The following is a 15,078-nucleotide window of genomic DNA, read 5'->3' on the forward strand; positions in this document are numbered from 1 at the left end:
AGAACCACAGGAAGGCTGGCTGAGTGGAAATTCCACAACTAGAAAGAAAGAGAAAAGCAAACCGAGACTCAGAGGAGGTGCGGTGCGGAAGTAAAATTCTAAGGTACAGAGGCACACGCGTAGCGGGCTCGAGTCTGAGGGCGTGGTTGGCGTTTTCAATTGGGAGGGAGTCTCAGGCTCTGAGCTCCAGTTCCAGGCGAGTCTCTGGGGACCCAGACTCATACGGGAGAAGCGGGACTGTCTGGCATCGGTCAGAACTCGAGGGCAGCTTTCTCTTGGAGGGGCTTGCACCGATTGCCCAGACAGTGAGAAGCGGGGCCTCTTCAGTCTTCGGTCGTCTTCAGTCTTCGCTCCGCACCTGCATATGCAAATTAACTGCCATCTTTGTTGGGTTAATTTGCATACTTGTCCTGATTGGCTGGTGGGTGTAGCAGAATGACACAATTTGCATGTTTCTCTTTTATTAGTGTAAATTGGATATTGATGGTATTTGCAATGTGATCTTGCTTTTTATATTTTTAGCAACTGAACAGTTTACTGAAATCATTCTAATAGTTTTTAAGTCATTTTTTGTGTTTTCTAGTTTAGCAGTTACATTATTTAGAATTAATAAACATGGTGTCTGCTTTTTAATGTTAAACATTTCATTCTGTTATCACTTTTGAAAGTTTATACAAAAATACATGGGAGACAGGACCTTCCTATTGGTTTATAAAGTCTAGCACAAGGTAGACTGATAGCCCCGCCCTGTTGATCCCATGGGACCGCCCCGCCCAGCCCTGCAGGGAGGTTTTTGCTGGATAGCCTCAGGAAGGGGCTAGATCAGCACCTCCCTAGAGATCCAGGAGCCAGTGTGCCTGGTGGTCAGAGTGGGAACATCCAGTTTGCAGCCCCTCGGATCCATAAAGGACACACTCAGGGGGCAGACTCAGTGAGCACCAAAGCCCCACTGAAGCAAGTCTTGCCCCAGAGGGGTGTCTCCAGCACAGAAGTTCTCCCACTGCAGACACAGCTGATTCTTCTTCGTATTTCAAATCGTTGACTTGATTCTTGCAACCCTCTAGTCTGCTGTTGGGAGTCTGTATAATGTTCTTTTTTTTTTTTATTGCTTAAAGTATTACAAAGGGTATTACATATGTGTCCATTTCTCCCCCCCCCCCCCCCCCGGAGGTCTGGAGGTCAATCCCTCCCAGTATTACCTGCAACAATCAAGGCTTAACTACAACAAGACTATGCACAAAGACCACAAGGGGGTGCACCAAGAGTGTCCTCCTTGGGTAATTGGGGAGGCTGAACCACTGGGCCCTAGAGGACACTTAGCACAGAAAACCACTTTACCAACACAGGGAAGCATAAAAAATGCGGAGACAAAGAAAAAGGACAAAAATGACAGGAATGGAGGAAAGCAAACTTCTGGATATAGAGTTCAAAACCACACTTTTAAGGTTCTTCAAGAACTTTCTGGAAGCTGCCGATAAATTTAGTAAGACCTTGCAAAAGACTGGTGAGACCGCCGATAAATGTAGTGAGATCCTCAAGAAATCTAGTCAGACCCTCGAGGTTATGATAAAGGACCAACCGGAAATTAAGCATACACTGACTGAAATAAAGAACATTATACAAGGGGACTGTCTAGGGCGGGGGGGGGGGGGGGGGGGATGGACACATATGTAATACCCTTTGTAATACTTTAAGCAATAAAAAAAAAAAGAACATTATACAGACTCCCAACAGCAGACTAGAGGGTTGCAAGAATCAAGTCAACGATTTGAAATACGAAGAAGCAAAAAACACCCAACCGGAAAAGCAAAATGAAAAAAAGAATCCAAAAATATGAAGATAGTGTAAGGAGCCTCTGGGACATCTTCAAGCGTACCAACATCCGAATTATAGGGGTTCCAGAAGAAGAGAGAGAGCAAGATATTGAAAACCTATTTGAAGAAATAATGACAGAAAACTTCCCCTACCTGGTGAAAGAAATAGACTTACAAGTCCAGGAAGCGCAGAGAACCTCAAACAAGAGGAATCCAAAGAGGACCACACCAAGACACATCATAATTAAAATGCCAAGAGCAAAAGACAAAGAGAGAATCTTAAAAGCAGCAAGAGTAAGACAGTCAGTTACCTACAAGGGAGTACCCATACGACTGTCAGCTGATTTCTCAACAGAAACTATGCAGGCCAGAAGGGAGTGGCAAGAAATATTCAAAGTGATGAATGCCAAGAACTTACAATGAAGATTACTTTATCCAGCAAAGCTACCATTCAAAATTGAAGGTCAGATAAATAGCTTCATAGATAAGAAAAAGCTAAAGGAGTTCATCACCACCAAACCAGTATTATATGAAATGCTGAAAGGTATCCTTTAAGAAGAGGAAGAAGAAAAAGGTAAAGATACAAATTATGAACAACAAATACACATCTATCATCAAGTGAATCTAAAAATCAAGTGAATAAATAATCTGATGAACAGAATGAACTGATGATTATAATAGAATCAGGGGCATAGATAAGGAATGGACTGACTATTCTTGGGCGGGGGAAAGGGGTGTGGGGAATACGGGAAGAGACTGGACAAGAATCGTGCACCTATGGATGAGGACAGTGGGTGGGGAGTGAGGGCGGAGGGTGGGGTGGGAACTGGGAGGAGGGGAGTTATGGGGGAAAAAAGAGGAAAAAATGTAATAATCTGAACAATAAAGATTTAATTAAAAAAAAACAACAAAACAAAACCAGTTGGGGATTGTGGTTGAGTGACATGGAGGCTGCTGGAAAACCAGGCAGTCCCTCTTAAAGGGCCTGCACAGACTTACTCAGACTCAACCCCTCTGAGCTTCACTGCTGGGGCAGCAGCTTTGGGAGATCCAGCAACATATAAGAAGGAATGGGATTATCTGGCATTGGGGCAGGAAATCAGGGGTGGCTTTCTCCCAGACAGAGGTGCTCACAGGGGTCATTGTTCCTCTACTGGACCTCCCCCATCACAGAGCTGACTGGCAACCTTATCTGAGTTTCCATTCACTCGGCTCACACTGTTCACTCCACCATGGGGATTCCCTGAGATCCCTTCCCATCCAACTTGCAACCCCACCTATGATTTTTGCAGCAGCCTTTCCATATGAATGACCTGCCCTGGCTCAGGCTTCATACTTGCCTAAAATCTCTTAAACAAGCAGCAGTTGGTGTCAACATGCCACATACCTATCAATAAGAGGCCCCAGACCTGCACTAGCACCAGGCTGCCTTGTTTCATAGCTGGGCCTCACCTGGGCACTTCCAAGTACAATATAAATAGCAGTCGTCTGAAGATTGCTTAGTAGCTCCTGCTGGGTCACCCCAGGCAGTGGCTGACTTTGAACCTCCCAGAATGCCCAGAGCCAGTGCATGTGGTGAACAGCTTCAGACTTTACGCATCCACAAGTGACACAATCAAGGGGCAGTCTCAGTAAATACCAAAGCCCCACTAAAGCAAGTCCTACTCCATAGAAGTGCTGTTGCAGATGGTCTTCACAGCCAATTGGTCTGGGGGGGTCAATTCTTCCCAGTGATGCCAACAGCAATCAAAGCTCAACTATAACAAGACTGTGCACACAGCCCACACAGGGATGCACCTGGAGTGCACAGCTCAGGTGACTGGGGAGGATGAGCCACTGGGCCATACAGGACACCTACTACACAAGGCCACTCTACCAACTCCAGCAGACATAGCAGTCTACTTAAGATACAGAAACAAACACAGGTTAGCAGCCAAAATGTGGAGACAAAGAAATATGCCAGAAATGAAAGAATTTTTAAAAATCTCCAAAAGAAAAACCTAAATGAAGTGGAAGCAAACAAACTACTAGATACAGAGTTCAAAACAATGGTTATAAGGTTGCAGAAGGATCTTAATGAAAGCTTCAAGGAACTTAGTGAGGTTTTCAAGGATCTTAGTGAGAATTTCAAGGATCTTAGTAAGAATTTCAAGGACATTAGTGAGAACATCAATGACATAAAAAAGGCCCAGTCAGAAATTAAGCATACACTAACTGAAATAAAGAATAATTTACAGGGCGTCTACAGATTAGAGGATTCTGAGAATCAAATCAATGATTTGGAATATAAGGAACCAAAAAACACCCAATCAGAAGAGCAAAAACAAAAAAGAATAAAAAATATGAACATAGTGTTAGGAGCCTCTGGGACAACTTCAAGCATACCAACATTTGCATTATGTGGGTGCCAGAAGGAGATGAAAGAGAGCAAGATATTGAAAACCTATTTGAGGAAATAATGACAAAAAACTTCCCTACCTGGTGTAAAAAATAGATTTACAAGTCCAGGAAGCACCAAGAGTCCCAAACAAGAGGAATCCAAAGAGCTCCACACCAAGACATATCATAATTAAAATGCCAAGGGCTAAAGATAAAGAGAGAATCTTAAAAGTAGGAGGAGAAAAGCAGTTAGTTACCTACAAGGGAGTGCCCATATGACTATCAGCTGATTTCTCACCAGAAACTTTGCAGGCCAGAAGGGAGTGGCAAGAAATATTCAAAGTGATGAATAGCAAGAACCTACAACCAAGATTATTTTACCCAACAAAGCTATCATTTAGAATTGAAGGTCAGTCAGATAAAGAGCTTCACAGACAAGAAAAAGCTGAAGGAGTTCATCACCACCAAACCAGTATTACATGGAATGTTGAAGGGTATTCTTGAAGAAGGAGGAGGAGGAGGAGGAGGAGGAGGACGAGGAGAAGGACGAGGAGGAGAAAAAGGAGGAGGAGGAGAGAGCAGGGAGAGGAGGAAGAGGGAGAGGAGGGGGAGGAGGAACATAAAGAAGAAATAGAAGAAGGAAAGAAGAAGAGGAGGAAGAAGAAAATATGTGAACAATAAAATGGCAATAAATACATATCAATCAATTGAATCTAAAAATCAAAATAAATGAACAAAGAATCAAATAAACTGATGAATCAAATAGAACCAGAGGCATGGAAACATGGAACAGACTGACAAATTTCAGAGGAAAGATGGTGGTGGGAAGAGATTAACCAAGAACTTATTTGAATATATGCATTACCTATGGACATAGACAATAGGGTGGTGAAGGCCTGGGGTGGGGAGGGAACTGAGTAGAGGGGATAAAGGGGGGGGGGGGAGAATGGGGACATCTGTAATACTCAACAATAAAGATTTTTAAAAAATAAAAATAAAAAATAACTATGACCAATATGAAAAGAGCATTAATAAAAAAGTAGGCAACATACAAGAGCAGATGGAAATTCTAAAACAGAATTTAATAAATACCAGTGCCCTGACCAGGGTGGATCAGTGGATAGAGCATCAGCCCATGTGCTGAAGTCATGGGTTCAATTCAAGGTCAAGGGCACAAATTTGGGTTGCAGGTTTGATTCCCAGCCATGGTCAGGGTGCCTGTATCTCTCACATTGATGTTTCTCTCTCTCTACTCTGACTCTATCCCCTTCCCTCCCTCCCTCCTTTCTACTATCTCTAAAAAGCAAGATCAAAAGTAGCATAAATAAAGAATGCCTATGAAGGCTCCTGGACTGGGTGGCTCAGTGGGTTGGAGTGTCGTCCCGTACACCAAAAGGTTGGAGGTTGGATTCCCATTCAGGCCACATACATAGGTTTCAGATTTGATCCCCAGTTGAGTCATGTATGGGAGGCAACTGATTGATGTTTCTCTCACATATCAACACTAGAGGCCCAGTGCACAAAATTCATGCACGGGGGGTGGGAGGGTCCCTCAGCCCAGCCTGCACCCTCTCCAATCTGGGACACCCCCTTACAATCCAGGACTGCTGGTACCCAACAGTTCGCCTGCCTGCCTGATTGCCCCTAACCACTTCCCTGCTAGCCTGATCACCCCCTAACCACTCCCCTGCCAGCCTGGTCACCCCCAACTGCCCTCCCCTACAGGCCTGGTTGCCCCCAACTGCCCTCCCCTACAGGCCTGGTGCCCCACAACTGCCCTCCCCTGCTGGCCATCTTGTGTCCACATGGGGGCGGCCATCTTGTGTGTTGGAGTGATGGTCAATTTGCATATTACCTCTTTATTAGATAGGATTGTTCTCTCTCTGTCCCTTCCTCTTTCTCTAATGTCAATTGGAAATTTTTTTCAAAGAATGCCTAGCTTGAACATTTCTCTATAGAAACTTCAAAAACTAAAAAGCAAATGGAAAAAATTAGACTGAAAAAAAAATCCAAAAATTATGAAACAATTACAAAAGGTGTAGTTAACGTATTATGGGAATGCCAGAAGGAAAAGGGGAAAATAGAAGAAATATTTGAAGCAATAATGATTGAGAATTTCTACCAAATTAATATTAGAAATAAAACCACAGAACCAGGAGGCTCAGAGAATGCCAAGTAGAATATTAAAAACAATGACAACAAAAAAACCTACACCAAGGCATATCATATTCAAACTAAAAAAAATAAAAGATAAAGAAAAAAATCCTAGCCTGCCTGGCATGGCTCAGTGTTCATAGTGTAAACCTATGAAGCAGGAGGTCATGGTTTGATTCCCAGTCAGATCATATACCTAGATTGGGGGCTTGCTCCCCAGTGTGGGGCATGCAGGAAGCAATCAATCAATGATTTCTCTCATCATTGATGTGTATGTGTGTGTGTGTGTGTGTGCGCGTGTGTGTGTATTTCCCCTTCCTTTCTGAAAGCAATAAATATAAATTAAAAAGAAAAAAATCCTAGGAGGACCCTGGCTGATGTGGTTCAATGGATAGAGTGTCAGCCCCATACACCATGTGGTTGTGAGCTCAATTCCTGATTAAGACCACATACTAGGGTTGCAGGTTTGATCCACAGCCCTGATAGGGGCATGTGTGGGAGGCAACCAATAGATGTGTCTCTCTCACATTGATCTTTCTCTCTTTCTCTCTCCCTCTCACCCTCTCTCTCATTCCCTCCCTCCCTGCCTTGCACTGTCTTAAAATCAATGGACAAAATATGCTCGGGTAAGGATTAACAAACAACAACAACAACAGCAGCAATGTCCTGGCTGGTGTGGCTCACTTGGTTGGAGCATCATCCTATACACCAAAAGGTGGTAGGTTAAATTCCTAGTCAGGGAACATACCCAGGTTTTGGGTTACATTCTCAATCAGGGCATGTGCAGGAGACAACCAACTGATGTTTCTCTTTCACATTGATGTTTGTTTCCCTCTCTCTTTTCTTCCTCCCCTTCTCTCTCTCTCTCTCTCTAAAAAAGTTTTTAAATCAATAAACATTTTTTAATTAAAATCTCTCTATATAAAAGCGACCAAACAACCAAATGACCAGTCGACCAGTCAATATGATCCCCACTGACCACCAGGGGGCAGATGCTCAATGCAGGAGATGCCCCCTGGTGGTCAGTATGCTCCCACAGCCAACCTCCCGTGATCCTTCCCCTGGCTGGCCAACCTCCCACGGTCCCTTCCCCAGCCAGCTGCCCCCCCATCGGCCCCAATTTGGGAGGGCCAGCCGGACAACCTCCCATGGTCCCTCTCCCTGGCCAGCCAATCTCCCCCATTCCCTTCCACCAGCTGGCCAGTCCCCCTGATCAGCACAAATCGACCGCCAGGCTGAGGGACCCCACCCATGCACAAATTCATGCACCGAGCTTCTAGTGAAATATAACATTAAATAACAACAGCAACAACGTATTCAGTTATGTATGTGTACACACACACATACACACACACATATGCATGTATATAGATAAGTAAAATAAATGACAGCAATGATATAATGGAATCAGCACAGGAGGTAGGAATTACAAATATTTTGTTATTATAAAGTACTAACACTATATATAAAGCTGTATATTGTAATTTGTAAGTGGACTCAGTTTAGTTATAAATTTAGATTGAAAACTCTAGGGTAACCACTAAAAAAGTAAAAAAAAAAAAAAAAGAAGCACAGTTGATATGTAGACAAAGGAGTAAAGTACAGTCATATGAAATGTGCAATTAAAACTGTAAAAGGCAGAAACGAGTGGAAGAAAAAAACAAGACAGAAAAATGTCAATGAATAAAAGACAGTAACAACTATAACACATAACATCAATATCAATAATCACTTTAAATAACAAAAGTCAAAATATACCAATTAAAAGACTATAAAAGTGAATCAAAATACAAGACCAAACTATACTTTGTCTACAAGAAACCTACTTTAAATACGAAAACACAAACAGATTGAAAATCCTATATAATAAAGAGGTAATTGCAAATTGACCATCACGCCCTCACAAGATGGCTACCTACAACCAGGCCGGCAGGGAGGTTAGTGAGGGATGACCAAACAACTGAACAAGCAGGCTGTGTGGGGCGACCAGGCTGGCAGGGGGCTTAGTGTGGAGCAACCAGGCTGGCAGAGGTGTGAGGGATGACCAAATGACTGAACAGCAGGCTGCATGGGGTGACCAGGTCGGCAGGAGGGGGTGGGGGGGGGCAGTAAGAGGCGACCAGGCCAGCGAGGGCGGGGTACAGTTGGGGGCTACCAGGCCAGCAGATGAGGGCAGTTGGGGGCGACTAGGCCAGCGGGGGGGCAGTAACGGGTGACCAGGCCAGTGGGGGGGGGGGCAGTTAGGAGCAACCAGGCTGGCAGGGGGGGGGGCAGTTAGGGGTGACCAAGCCGGCAGATGAGGGCAGTTGGGGGCGACTAGGCCAGCAGGGGGGGGCAGTAGGGGGTTACCAGACCAGCGGGTGGGGGGGGGGCAGTTAGGAGCAACCAGGTCGGCAGGGAGGGGGCAGTTGGGGGCAACCTGGCCAGCAGTGGGGGGCAGTTAGGGGCAACAAGGTCAGCGGGGGGGGGGGGCAGTTAGGGGCAATCAGGCCAGCATACAGAGGCAATGAGGGGCGATCAGGCCAGCAGGGGTGGGGGGCAGTTAGGGGTAACAGCAGGCAGGCAGGTGAGCGATAGGAGCCAGCGGTCCAGGATTGTGAGAGGGATGTCTGACTGCTGGTTTAGGCCCGGACCCCGAGATCTGGCCTAAACTGGCAGTTGGACATCCCCCAAGAAGTCCCTGATTGGAGGTGGTGCAGGCTGGGCTGAGGGGGCCCCACCTGTGCACAAATTTCATGCACTGGGCCTCTAGTAAATGTATAGAAAGATATACCATGCTAACGTAATCAAAAGAAAGCTGAAACAGTTATCTTAATTTCAGACAACACAGACTTCAGAGCAAGTAAAGTTACCAGGGAAAATAGGGGCATTACATAATGATAAGGGGGTCAATTCTGCAGAAACACAGAACAATACTTTGGGTACAGTGATCATTTTTTATTTTACTTCATGTTTTTATTGAGAGAGAGGAAGGAAGATAAAGAAACATCGGTGAGAGAGAAACATCCATCATCGGTTGCCTCCTACAAGTCTCCTATTGGGGATAGAGCTTGCAACCCAGGCATGTGCCCTGACTAGGAATTTAGCTGTGACTTCCTGGTTCATAGGTCAATGCTCAACCACTGAGCGGCACCAGCCAGGCACTGATCACTTTTTTGATATGTCAAAGGCATGATCTGTGATAAGCTGGAATTCATTAAAATTAAAACCTTCTAGTCCTCGCTGGTTTGGCTCAATGGATGGAGCGTCGGCCTGCAGACTGAGGGGTCCAAGGTTTGATTCCAGTCAAGGGCACATGCTTAGGTTACAGGCTTGGTCCCCAGTAGGGGGTATGCAGGAGGTAGCTGATCAGTGATTCCCTCTCCCTTCCTATCTGAAATCAATAAAAATATATTTTAAAAAAAATTTAAAACCTTCTACTCTATGAGAGATAATATCGGGAGAATGAGAAGGCACTGATTAGAAAGAGAAAAAATATTTGGAAAAGACACATCTGATAAAGGACTGTTCTCCAAAACATAGTCTATGAATCAGAAAACAAGACCCATATATATGCTGTCATAAAAGGTCCCCCTCAGAACCTAAGACACACACAGACTAAAGGTAAAGAGATGATACAACTAATCGCTTCTCGGCCTTTTGGCTAAGATCAAGTGTAGAGATGATACAACTAATAAGGGGTTAATTTATAACTCAACAGCAAAAAAATAAACCACCCAATTAAAAAATGGGCACACAATCTGAATAGATATTCTCCAAAGAGGACATACTGATGGTTAATATAAAAAGATGCTCAGTGTCACTCATCATGAAGTGTAAATTAAAACCACAATGAGATATCACCTGTGAGAATGACTAGCATCAATAAACCTACAAATGATAGGTGTTGGCGAGCATGTGGAGAAAAGGGAACCCTCGAGGTCACCCTTAGTGGGAATGCAGATTGTTACAACCACTATAAAAACAGTATGGAGTTTCCTCAAAAAATTAAAAATGGAACTGCCTTATGACCCACTGATTCCACTTCTGAGTATTTATCCAAAGAACCCAAAACACAAATTCAAAAGAGCATATGCAACACTATGTTCATTATAGAATTATTTACAATAACCAAGATATGGAGGCAATCCAAATACCCATCAATAGACGAATAGAAAATAAAGCTGTGGTACATATATAAAATGGAATATTACTTGGCCATAGAAAAGAAGGAATGAATATGATAGCATGGATGAACACAGAAGTATTATGCTAAGAGAAAGACAAAAATCATATATCATTCATATGTGGAATCTAAATAATAAAATAAAAAACAAAATAGAAACAGTCTTATAGATACAGAAAACATGTTGATGAATGCTAGAGGAAAGGAGTATCGTGGGGCAGGGTGAAAAAAGGTGAAGGCATTAAATAGTACTAATTGATAGTTACAATATAGGCACGGAAATGTTAGGTAACAAATAGGGAATATAGTCAACAATATTGTAATAACTATATAAGATGGTAGGTGGGCACTTGAATTATCAGAGGAAACACTGTGTAACCTAAATGGCTAGTTATCCATTGTGCTATACACCTGAATACAAAAATAGTGTTAAATACATATTATAATTTTAAAAAATTTTTAAAATTAAACACAGAAAAAATCATATAAAAAAATTCTAAAAACAAAACAAGAAGACAAACAACCCAATTAATAAATGGGGAGTCCTGGCTGGGTGACTTAGTTGGTTGGAGTGTTGTCCTGTACACCAAAAAGGTTGCAGGTTCAATTCCTGATCAGGGCACATAACTAGGTCCATCCCCATTCAGGGCACATATGGGAGACAACAGATCTCTCTCTCTCTCTCTGTCTCTCTCTCTCTCTCCCTCCCTCCCTCCCCCTCCCCCTCTCCCCTTCTCCCCCTTTCCCCTTCCCCCTCCCTCTCCTCCTCTCTAAAACATATCCTCAGGTGAAGATTTTAAAAGAAGGAGGGGGAAGGGCCTGGACATGTCACCAAAGTAAGCATGCAGGTAGCAAATAAGCATATGGAAAGATTCATAACAGTGTATGCCATTAGGATACTGCATAGTTAAATAATAATGAGATACAACTACATATCAATTAGAATGGCCAAAATCCAAAACACTACACCACCAAATGTTGATGAGGATGTGAAGCAACAGAAACTCTGCCATTTCTGCTGGAAATGCAAAATGATACAGCGACTTTGGAAAGCAGTTTCAATTTCTTAAACAACTAAAACTACTCCTGCCATAGTATCCAAAAATTGTGCTCCTTGGTATTTACCCAAAGGAGTTAAAAACATGTCCACACAAAAGCCCACACATGAATGTTTACAGCATCTTTATTCATACTTGCCAAAACTTAGAAATAATCAAGATGCCCTTAAATGAATGGACAAATACACTGTGGTACATGCAGAAATGAAATGTTATTCAAATCTAAAGAGAAATGAGCTATCAAACCAGGAAAAGACATGAAGGAACCCTAAATGCATATCAATAAATGAAAGAAGCCAATTTGAAAAGGATATATATATTATATGATTGCAACTACATGACATTTTGTAAAAGGGAAAACTGTAAAGACAGTAAAAGGATTAGTGGTGTCCAAGAGTTAGGATGAGGGAGGCATGAATAGGCAGAGCACAGATAATTTTTAGAACAAATTTTCAGTATCAAATCATTTTGTATAATACAAAAGTGATGGCTACATGCCATTATATTATTTATCAAAACCCAGAGTGTAAAACACCAAGAGTGAACCCTAATGCAAACTGTGGACTGTGGGTAATAATGATGTGTTAATCATAGATGATAACCAATGTCCCACTTTGGTGCTAGATGTCTTCAGTGGTCAAGGCTGCATTTGTACAGGAGCAGGGCCCATATGGGAAATCTCTGAGCTCAATTTTGCTGTGAACCTAACTCTGCTCTAATAAATAAAGTGCTTTTTTTAAAAAAATGAGAAATCTTATGTAGATGAAACTGTTCTGTTAACTTGACTATATCAATGGCAAAAGCATGATTGCGATATTGGTACTAGTTCTACTATTGGGAGAAACTGGGTAAAGGATAAAAGCGATCTATTATTTCTTATAAGTGAATCTACAATTATCTCAAATAAAAAGTTAATTTTAAAAAAATACATACACTTAGATAACTTAAAACTAAAGTATTAGAAACTCATCAACAGATGTTAAATAAATGAATGTCAGAGTGGCAAAAACACTTTTTCACTAGAAAAGTAGATGCAGGCTCATAGTACTCTCTATAATAGCACACAGAGTGGGATACTGAATGTATATTTGAAGACAACAAAACTAAACAATAAATTATATGAAGGAAAATAAGAGTCATATTTGGAAGATACAGTTTCATTCAACTCTGTAAGTCTAACCTTTCGTTGCTGAAAGCAAGCATTCAGCTACGCGTTTTCATTAACTGTTATACAAATAGCAAAATCAAACATATTGTAAAAAGCAGACAGTGACATTTACAGATCTGGTCATTTATAAACCTTTGTTTGATAAGACACATAGTTAAGACCAATAAATTAAAAGTTATATTGTGTGTGTGTGTGTGTGTGTGTGTACACTGGCATAAACACTCCTGTACTTACTCATGTGCCGCACAGTGGCAAAATATCTAGGATACAACCTCAGAAAAAAATATTTTTCCTTAACCATCACATTATTTAATTATCACACAACTCAATCACTGATGGTTAATGCTACTTAATCATCAATACTGCACTGAGTGGTATAGCTGTATGCTTCTTCAATTCCACAGAACCAAGATTGAACTACTTGAGCACAAATCTGTTCTCCTTTTTTAACTAAATGAAAGCTATAACAACATTTATTTATAGTAACTGGGAGGGGGGGGGAGGAGGAATTTACAAACCTACTACAGTTTGCACTAATGATTATATATACCTGTATTAATTTGAACTAAATGACCTTTACATGAGTAGGTAACACACCATTCATTTTATAAGATGCTGGAAAAAATTTCTTCTTTGATTAGGTTATACTAATATTTATCATCCCATTTAGCTAGTGCGTATTTACTAGCATAAGCACAAGAAATCATTAGCTTCTATTAGCTTCAGTAGAATATAAAAAATTATAAATTAAATAATGGGTGAATGACAGTTGATTTTAACTCCTTATTTATACAATTCTGAAATTCAAAACAAAACATTACATATTGAGCCACATCTATGACTTTGAGAAATAAGACATATGAAAGGAGAAAGAAGAGAAAGTAGTAAATGAGGCCAGGGAAGCAAGAAGTCCTGAAATATAAACAAAATACATGCAAAAAAGTGAAAGAACAAGATCAAGAAAAATAATACCAGAGTAGTAGTTGAAAATAGGTTCCTATTAATAAATTACCAGTGTTCCAGCTTCTAGTTGCCGTAGAGACCAATATATAAATTTTACAAAAGGCTCATGAAGTTTGGCATTCACAAATGGCATCCACTGTAGTTGCTCTGTCATCACAGGCAAAAGCTAAAATTATGGAAAATATAAAAGAACAGTATTTTTTAGATATCTGAAACCAATTACCATAATATTCCAAAATTTATTTTTCCAAAAAAAAGCAATCTCTAACAAAAATTACTTTAACCCTTTGAGTGCCAACCAATATCCTAGGAACTATGCTAAAATTGTCAAGGCATTTTGAGTTAAGGTTTTTAAATTTTTTCCCACATAAAGAGTGAACTACTAGCATCTAATAGTGACACTGGAGGAGGAGCACGGGGCACTTTTGGCGAAAGACGGGAAGCACGCGATCGCACTCCCCGGCACTCTAAGGGTTAAAACGACATGCAATACAATATGGAGATGTGTATTTGAAATTTTAAATATAGTCATGTGCCACATAAAGATGTTTCAGTCAATGACAGATCTCATATACAATGGTCCCATGAGATTACCATCAACAGAGCTACAAAACCCCTATCACCTAGTGACTTTGTAGCCATCATGAGGTTATAGCGCAAAGATTGCTGTGATTGAGATGGCAAACAACTTGAACCTGGTGTGGATGAGGATGAACTTGAGGAGTTTGTAGAGGGGGTTCCTGAAGAAGTGACTAAAGAGGAGTTGTTGGAACTGGAACAGAAATATACAGCAGAAGGGCAAGAGAAAAGGAAACTGCTGAAGAAAAATAAGAACCTCCAGGAAAACTCAGTGAAGGATTTTTATTAATATACTAGTAGAGGAACGTTAATCTGCTTACAAGAAAATCTATGCTAAAAAAAAAAGAAGCAAACCACCCTGGACATATTTCTGAAAAGAGTGGCACCTCCTCAAGAAGAGCTCCAGGTAGGTCCTTCAGGAGATATGTCAGAAGGAGGCTTTCATCATAGAAGACAGCTCCATGTGTGCTACTGACCTGAAGGCCTTCAGTAGGACAAGATGTGGCGGTGGGAGGCAGTGACATTGATGATCCTGACCCTGTGCAGGCTGAGGCTAATGTGTGTTTCTTAGTTTTAAACAAAATAGTTTTAAAAGAAAAAATAGAGAAAAAGCTTTTATATTTTGTGCAGCTGTACAGTGTGTGTTTTAAGCTAAGTGTTAACAGAAAAGAGTTAAATAGTTTAAAAATTTTTTTAAAGTTTATAAAAAGTAAAAATGTTACAGTAAACTAAGGTTAATTTATTATTGAAGGAAATATTTGTATAAATTTAGAGTGGTCTAAGTGTACAGTGGTTATA

The 15,078-nt window shown here is 41.3% G+C and overlaps 1 protein-coding gene across 7 annotated transcripts in view; it reads right to left on the reverse strand.

The window, feature by feature from the left end:
* Window positions 1–15,078, reverse strand: part of CCDC138 (coiled-coil domain containing 138) — a 192,250-nt gene that overhangs the window by 81,484 nt on the left and 95,688 nt on the right. For all 7 annotated transcript variants that reach the window (XM_036351307.1, XM_036351305.1, XM_036351308.1 and 4 more), the window contains one exon: window positions 13,751–13,867. In XM_036351307.1, coding sequence (XP_036207200.1) covers window positions 13,751–13,867 — 117 coding nt within the window. The remainder of the gene's footprint in view (window positions 1–13,750; window positions 13,868–15,078) is intronic.

The sequence above is a fragment of the Myotis myotis genome, unplaced genomic scaffold, assembly GCF_014108235.1.
Source record: "Myotis myotis isolate mMyoMyo1 unplaced genomic scaffold, mMyoMyo1.p scaffold_m19_p_2, whole genome shotgun sequence".
In the NCBI taxonomy this organism is placed as follows: domain Eukaryota; kingdom Metazoa; phylum Chordata; class Mammalia; order Chiroptera; family Vespertilionidae; genus Myotis; species Myotis myotis.